The 8134-nt window shown below is 48.3% G+C and overlaps 2 protein-coding genes across 2 annotated transcripts; one reads left to right on the top strand and one right to left on the bottom strand.

The window, feature by feature from the left end:
* Positions 1-3493: 3493 nt before the first annotated feature.
* LOC110485089 (rpL38) lies at positions 3494-5449 on the bottom strand. Its single transcript, NM_001365086.1, has 3 exons — positions 5366-5449; positions 4484-4667; positions 3494-3739 (listed from the first exon to the last, which is right to left on the bottom strand). Exons 1-3 carry the CDS (start codon positions 5366-5368, stop codon positions 3717-3719), a joined length of 210 nt encoding a protein of 69 aa, NP_001352015.1. The 5' UTR covers positions 5369-5449; the 3' UTR covers positions 3494-3716.
* A 279-nt stretch (positions 5450-5728) lies between these two features.
* On the top strand, positions 5729-7410 carry LOC100285130 (60S ribosomal protein L7-like). Its single transcript, NM_001158024.2, has 4 exons — positions 5729-6123; positions 6222-6359; positions 6467-6569; positions 7005-7410. Exons 1-4 carry the CDS (start codon positions 5792-5794, stop codon positions 7218-7220), a joined length of 789 nt encoding a protein of 262 aa, NP_001151496.2. The 5' UTR covers positions 5729-5791; the 3' UTR covers positions 7221-7410.
* The last annotated feature ends 724 nt before the right edge of the window (positions 7411-8134 follow it).

Genomic DNA, 8134 nt, shown 5'->3' on the forward strand with positions numbered 1-8134 from the left:
GGTAAAGTGTGCGACCTTTGCAGACGGTTAGAAACTAGTATATCAATCGTGCTCACAGTTAAGAGCAACCTTAGGAGCTCGTTTGATTAGAGATACTCTGGATAACTCTATGATGATGGTCTAATGGTGTCGGCGTTTCGAGACCGGGGGGTCCCTAAGCCGACGAGTGAAATGTCGCCGCGTGCCCCAGCCCAGATGGGTCGGCGCGAGGCCGAGCGCGAAGGGGGGAAGTGAGGTGGCCGGAGATGGGCGTGAGAGAGGTGGAAATCCCGCGACCTTCGTGTTCGTCCCGCGCCCAGGTCGGGTGCGCTTGCAGTAGGGGGTTACAAGCGTCCACGCGGGAGAGGGAGCGAGCGGCCTCGCGCGAGCGCCTGTCTCGTCCTCGTCCCCGCGCGGCCAACCCTCTCTAAGAGGGCCCTGGTCCTTCCTTTTATAGGCGTAAGGAAAGGATCCAGGTGTACAATGGGGGGTGTAGCAGAGTGCTACGTGTCTAGCGGAGGAGAGCTAGCGCCCTAAGTACATGCCGTTGTGGCAGCCGGAGAGATTTTGGCACCCTGCTGGTGTGATGTCGTGGCCGTCGGAGGAGCGCTGGAGCCTGGCGGAGGGACAACTGTCGGAGCTGTTGAGTCCTTGCTGACGTCCTCTTGCTTCCGTAAGGGGGCTGAGAGCCGTCGTCGTCACAGAGTACGCGGGGCACCATCATTGTCTATCTGGCGGAGCGAGCCAGATGGGACGCCGGTCTTGTTCCCCGTGGCCCGAGTCAGCTCGGGGTAGGGTGATGATGGCGCCTCCTGTTGACGTGACCGGTCTGCGCCCTTGGTTGGGCGATGTGGAAGCTCCTCCGAAGCCGAGGTCGAGTCTGTCTTCCGTGGCCGAGGTCGAGTCCGAGCCCCTGGGTCGGGCGAGGTGGAGACCGTCGGCTGAGGCCAGAGCGGAGTCCGAGCCCTGGGGTCGGGCGGAGCGGAGTTCGTCGTCTTCCGGGGCTTAGCCCTAGTCCGAGCCCTGGGTCGGGCGGAGCGGAGTTCGCCGTCTTCTGGGGCTTAGCCCGAGTCCGAGCCCTGGGTCGGGCGGAGCGGAATTCGTCGTCTTCTGGGGCTTAGCCCTAGTCTGAGCCCTGGGTCGGGCGGAGCGGAGTTCGCCGTCTTTCGGGGCTTAGCCCGAGTTCGAGCCCTGGGTCGGGAGGAGCGGAGTTCGTCGTCTTCCGGGACTTAGCCCGAGTCCGAGCCCTGGGTCGGGCGGAGCGGAGTTTCCTATGGTGCCTGCGGCCGGGCCTGACTGCCTGTCAGCCTCACTCTGTCAAGTGGCACCGCAGTCGGAGTGGCGCAGGCGGCGCTGTCTTTCTGTCAGGCCAGTCAGTGGAGCGGCGAAGTGACGGCGGTCACTTCGGCTCTGTCGACTGAAGGGCGCGCGTCAGGATAAAGGCGTCAGGCTGCCTTTGCATTAAATGCTCCTGCGATTCGGTCGGTCGGCGCGGCGATTTGGTCAGGGTTGCTTCTTGGCGAAGTCAGGGCCTCGGGCGAGCTGGAAATACGTTAGCCGCTGGAGGGGGGCCTCGGGCGAGGCGGAGATCCTCCGGGGTCGGCTGCCCTTGTCCGAGGCTAGGCTCGGGCGAGGCGTGATCGCGTCCTTCGAATGGACCGATCCCTGACTTAATCGCACTCATCAGGCCTTTGCGGCTTTATGCTGATGGGGGTTACCAGCTGAGAATTAGGAGCCTTGAGGGTACCCCTAATTATGGTCCCCGACAAATGGTGATGATTATAATTATAGATTCTTGTATTTCCTCTCCGAGGGAGTGCCTTTTGGGATAATAACATGAGATTATGGTAAAACCTTGCTTATAACTAATGATAAAACTTGACATATTAAAAACAACTGCTTTGAGCGTCACCCCACATAAAAGCTAGTCCACTTTAACCAAACGAATCAATTTCTGAGTACTTTGATGTGTACTCACACTTACTTAAACACAAAACACCAGGTTGTCCACATTGCAACCCCCTGTTGGGGGGAGGATGAAGGCCATGCAGAGGACTTTCAGGAGTTCCATGACTTTGAGGAGTTATAGATTAGATTAGCGGCAAACCCCCAGTTAGCTGCCTGTGAAGGCACGTCATTACTGTGTTTCGCTTTAGCACTTTGATCACTATTTAAGTTAATGACTATATGGATGTCTATGACATCATGATGTAATAAAGTAATATTTTTTATGTTATTATTATTCGAGCACTGTGCGATGATGTTCAGTTATGTAATCGCTATGTACGTGAATTTCTGATCCTGTCACGTACATGGTTCGCATTCGGTTTGCCTTCTAAAACTGGGTGTGACACTTCCAGTCACCAGTGGCTTGCCTACCGACACCATTGATCATCAAAACTCATAGTAGGGGTTACAAGCGAGCGAGAGAGGGAGGAAAGGCTCTTAAGTCTCTTTTTCGGTTGGAAGGGACGCTTAGAAGCTACAAGTGGAATCCTAGCTAAGTCTTGACTCAACAGCGGGGCTCCAGCCTCCTGGTCCTCGTCGACGCTCCACTTCCAACAAAATTATGATTTGCATACTTCGACATTATGATTTGCAGCGTATGTAGCTTGTTGTCGCGCACGCTTCCGTTTGTGTCATGTACCTTGACGAACTTGGGACTTAGGGATGCTGACGTTGTGCGGAGTATAGATACTAGGGTTTCAACTGTCCAAGTCGATTTGAAAAATAGAAGGCTTTCTAGTGTCGTTGTGTATTGGAGGAGAATGTGTGTGCATATGGAAGTCAATGGTAATAGACTAACGATTGTAGCAACGGAAAGGTATCTTGTACCTTGACGGCTAGGGATGCTGACGTTGTGCGGCCACCGCGAGCTTGGAGTAGTAGCCAGATTCATCAACGGAGGAGGCTTTGCAAGAGGTAGGTGGAGAGTAGGGGGCGACAGATGTGCTAGGGGATTCGAGGGCCGACGGCGGCATCTACACATCGCCAGATTAAAATTTTAGGTGTTGGGAGACACGGAGTGCTGTCTGGGCAGGAATGTCGTCAATGTCGCATCGCTCAATCAAAAGGTGCACAGGGCTGCGGCGACAATATCAACGAGTTGCAATCTACGACAGCAAGGGACGAGGACTCATGTTTGGTTCACAGCTATGCCACACTTAACTAAGATTAATTGAAAAACTAACTTAAAAAAAGAGAGTGTGACAAATTAGCAAGCAAACCAACAGGCCATAGAGACTTCGGACACAAACTTGAATGTTCACACCAACCACGAGAACTAGCCGACAAAATAGGTATGGGCATAGGCAAACCACTGGACGAGAATGATTGTGTATGAACTGCCTCTTACGTGGGTTACCCATCCCACGCCAAATGGGTTTGGCTAATGTGCTGGAGCTGGCCTTACGGCTTCTATGAGATCAAGGACAGCAAAACTTGAAGCATCCCCGCAAATGGCATAACATATAAAAAGCACAAAAATCTAGTAACTATGTTTGTAGAGGAAAGGTATGAAACAGGCATAAATATAAAGTAATGTGCAGTTAAACAAGAAATATACTGAAAGGTGCATCCTTGAACGAGGTAAATTGGTATTTCTCCACAAAAATGCAAGATCCACACATCCAACACTGACAGGTCTAATAGCTTAGGTTCCAAAAGTACATGAGTAGCATGCTCTGCTACTGATAAAGAAGCTTGGGTAGTTCAACCCGGCGTTGCCATGTATCCAATCAGACCTCCTCGACGGTCAAACCTGCAACAATGGACATTTTATAGGAAAGAACAGAACTTCAGAGTGGATTCGTGCAATAATTGAGACTTCATTTGACAGATCAAGATAAATCAACAATTGAAAGGAAATATGTAATCACAAAACAGATGAAAGATACAAGCACACTGAACTAGATCAATAAGAGAGATAATTGCCTTGTCCCTCGGATCTCATAGCTATTACCCATCATCGATGAACTTCGTATCAATTAGTTTTAGCCACAAGCCTATATGCCAAATGGTAGAGACAACAAAGGCTTGAAGCTAAAACTAATCAATCATTCATCTATGGTCAAATAATATTTTCTTCAATGGGACTGAACCTGATCAAATAGAAAAGCCAAACAAAAGCAAAACAATGATCTTGGTTCAGAGTGAAAACTGGTAAAGAAAAAAAGGTCATACAAGTCCCTCAGATCTCATAGCTATTATTTACCATCATAGATGGTTCTCAAAAATTGGTTTTAGCCACAAGCCACCCACCAATCAATATTACAGGCCAGATGGCTTGAAGCTAAAACCCATCTTTAACCATCTTTGGACCAAAATTTTATCTTCACTGGGTCAGCTAATTGAAGGACAAAAAAAGGCATCGATCCAACAAAAATTGGTAAACAAATGGACGATCAGGAAAGTGGGTAATTAAAGAACAATATTACTACCAGAATGTAATTTTCATGTACCAGAACAGAAACAGCATCATCGTATCAACTAAAGCTGTGCTAACCTGGGGGAAGAGATTGCTTCAACTTGTTTGCCTTCTCAGCATCGAAGACGCAGAGCGTGTACAAGTACTTGGAGCAGCGCACCTTGAACTTGACAACATCCTTGCTCCTCTTGATCTTCACTGAGCGGGCATCCTTCCTCCTCGCGGTGAGGAGGAAGTCCTTAATCTCATAGATCTGCTTCGGCTGCAGATTTATTTTAAAAATGATTAAAAAAAGCTAAGAGAAAGGTTGACACTTGACAGTGAGCTACAAAACACTAACAAGATGACAAAAAACCATTGCCACTACTAAGAAAACAAACACCCACGCACATGCTAAGCTAACTTACAGTGGTAGTTTATATACAATTGGGTCTACAATGTTGGATCTTTTTTTTCGCGCAGTGGTAAAAACTGGATTTCATTACTTACCCAACAAAATTACAACTGTTGGGTCTTTTTTTATAATTTAAGCTCTTAATCTGCCATTACACTTCGAAATATGGATTCTTATAACTACAAGCACAGCATAATGTCGAAGTACGCTGTGTGCAATTATAAAGAGCCAAATGGCATCAAAAGACGTAATAATCCAAAGCCGGAACAACTTACACGGAGATTGTACAAAACCATAGCACAAGTAACATTGATTGGGCCCGTCAATCAACACGGGGATGCCAGCAACACAAAGACCTAATCTGACCAATCTCTAGCGCAATAGCAATCCACTAAAAGGTCACAGCAAGAACGCGGTCTAGAAATCTTTCTCATCACCTATACAACCGGACAAGTAACTTGTTACCCAGCAACAACTCATGACGCGGTTTCAGAACATGGATGGGACGAACTGATGGGCTAATCACGGAAGGAGGACCGAGGAAGAAGGGATTCAGGGATAGTTACCATCTTCTCGCGGGACCTGGGAATCGCCGAGCTCTTCTTCTAGCGGCGGTGGCTGGGATCCCACGACAGGATGGAAATGCGGAGACGACGGCGGGTGTGGATGGAGAGAATTATATAGGGCACGCAGGTGAAACCCTAGACTGGGGCGATTCCAGAAATGCCCACGTCCTCGCTCGCTGCAGGTGGGGCCTGTAGGTCGAGCGCTCTCCCGGTGGAAGGCCGCATGAAGATGGGCCGAATTGGAAATCATGTGCCTTCGTGTTTCCCACGGTTTAGCTACAGTTCTTGCTGGACCCACACTGCTTCGGCCCAGCCCACCTAGTGGCTTTAACACCTTAGCAAGACAGCAGCAAAAATCCTCGCGATTTTGAAACCCTCGCCTCCCTCTTCCTTTCCGGCCGCCGCCTGCCGCCGGAAGGAGAAAAAATGGGTGCCGGTGGGGAGGAAGCGCCGCGGATAATCGTGCCTATGGCGGTGGAGGGTACCCCGAATCAGCTGGCGTTTGTAGAGGAGTCGAAGCTGCAGAAGCGCAAGGAGAACGTGGACTGGGCCGTGAGGAACCGGGAGCGCAGGGCGGCCAAGCGCCAGCGCATCCGCGACGAGCACAAGGTCGCCGTCAGGCGGCCCGAGGAGTTCGTCACCGCGTTCCGCAACAAGGAGCGCGACTTCCTGCGGATGAGGACCCGCATCAAGGTCCGCAGCCAGCCGCCCGTCGAGGCGCTCGGCTCCAGGCTCGTCTTCGCGATTCGCATCCCTGGGTAGGTAGTCCTGGTAGAGAAACAAACAAACTTCTGCTGTTTTTTTCCATCAATGGTGTTAACAGCTAGCGTTGTTTGTTCGATGCGTGCGCTTCTAGCTCCGTGGACTTGCACCCGCACATCAGGAAGGTTTTGAGGAAACTACGACTGACGAAGGTCCTCACTGGGGTGTTCCTCAGGGCCACCGAGTTGACGCTGAAGAGGCTGCTTGTGGTCGAACCCTTTGTCACATACGGGTAACTTAACCGGATCAAAACAACATTTTCCAAGGCTGCGATCGATTTTCTTGTTGTTTTCTAGTATTGTGTTGCTGATATTCAGCTTTGCTGCTGTGTCACGACAGGTTTCCGAACTTAAAGAGTGTGAAAGAGCTTATCTACAAGAAGGGCCGCGGGTTCTTTGACATGGAACCTTTCCCTCTTACCAGCAACGATCTAATTGAGAAGGTATGCTTTGGCATCATATTCAAAGATCGGATCATAGCCACCGGTCAGCAAGGAACTTGAACCCCCCCCCCCCCCCCCCCCCCCTGGGCCACCAGTTTTGAGTTCTAGTGTTTGTTAGGTTTTACAAGATGAGATTATAGCAAATTGAAATAACCATTACTGCAGGCTACTCTCCAATTCCTCAATAAGGAACTAGGATGCCCTCAGTCACCAGTAATAGCAAATAACAAAATTTCAACCTGGATGATCAGTTTTTTTTTTACTGTGAAAAACAAACTACTAATGATTAAGCATTCTCATCATACACTATCTAGGCTTTACTATTTTCTCCCGGAATGAGAAAACAGAGAGGTGGTTAAAATGGCTCCTGGACATCTCGGATTCAGTTTTAACTTTTAACTTGTGAATTACATTGGAAGTCACCACCCTTTGCAGGCTCTTGGAGATCATGGCATCATATGCTTGGAAGACCTTGTGTACGAGATCGCCACTGTAGGCCCGCACTTCCGAGAAGCATCGAGGTTCCTCATGCCCTTCCAGCTCAAGTGTCCGGAGAGGAGGCTGCAGATGAAGAGGAAACCGTACAGGGATGGTGGCGACTCAGGCAACCGGGGCGACAAAGTCAACGAACTAATTGAAAAATTGAATTAAAGCAGAGTTGTTCGCTTCGGACTGGTACGGATTAAAACCAAACGAACAGGCCTGTCTCTCTCTAGTTGTGATTTTGTGGTGGAGTGATGGATCTGTTACTTTGTCAGTTTTGTAATAGTATAGCTGGATGTAATCTAGAGGTGCTGTTTGGTTTACGAAATATAATGGTAACGATAATGATTCACACTCGAATGATGTTGGTAATAAGTTTGAATAGTTAGTATTAACTTTTGGTGTAATATCTAATTACTGTTGAACCTAAATAAATATGGTTTAACGTTACCAGTTATCCATCACATTACATTAGAAATATGTGGACTAAACATCATCTAATTTTGAAGCCTTACGCGAATCTGTGCGATCAGATCACGAAATAGCCGGAGCTTCTTCCATCATCCCCTGCCTTCTGCTTGACGTGTACCTTAGGTTAATGCAACAATATGTCGCACTGGAAAAAGGTTCCTCAGGAATCAGTTCTGCACATATTTCTTTCATATCTGTTATGTATATTTGTAGTGTGCTATTGATTGTTGAATTGAGCCTATCCTGATCCTCATGCGGTCACGCCCTCCATCGCAATGCATGCACTGCTACCGTTGTGTACATGGCGCCACATCTAGATCGCATCAAGATTCACACTTGTTTGCAATGGAATATATTAGTAGTAGAATTGTTGGGCAGTATACTTGATTGTTACTATACTATGTTTGTTTGGGTTTTTTTAGTTTCTGGCCACCAAAAGTTGCTGCTGACTGCCAAACACGCTAACTTTTCAGTCCGCTTATATAAGAATCGCTGAAGATCATTGGAATTGATTTCATTTTAATAACAATAATTTAGAATATATCAATTAAGCTAATTCAATTTTATGCAAAATATATTTGTACTATTATTAGCAAGATGTCGGAGATACT

Source organism: Zea mays, chromosome 4 (genome assembly GCF_902167145.1).
Source record: "Zea mays cultivar B73 chromosome 4, Zm-B73-REFERENCE-NAM-5.0, whole genome shotgun sequence".
NCBI lineage: Eukaryota > Viridiplantae > Streptophyta > Magnoliopsida > Poales > Poaceae > Zea > Zea mays.

Bases quoted from the DNA above. Each gene is read 5' to 3' on its own strand.
- LOC100285130 (NM_001158024.2), top strand. From the start codon at position 5,792: ATGGGTGCCGGTGGGGAGGAAGCGCCGCGGATAATCGTGCCTATGGCG. The intron at 6,124-6,221 runs GTAGGTAGTCCT...GTGCGCTTCTAG, and splicing joins TTCGCGATTCGCATCCCTGG to CTCCGTGGACTTGCACCCGC. The intron at 6,570-7,004 runs GTATGCTTTGGC...CACCCTTTGCAG, and splicing joins GCAACGATCTAATTGAGAAG to GCTCTTGGAGATCATGGCAT.
- LOC110485089 (NM_001365086.1), bottom strand. The intron at 3,740-4,483 runs GTTAGCACAGCT...CCATTGTTGCAG, and splicing joins GAAGCAATCTCTTCCCCCAG to GTTTGACCGTCGAGGAGGTC.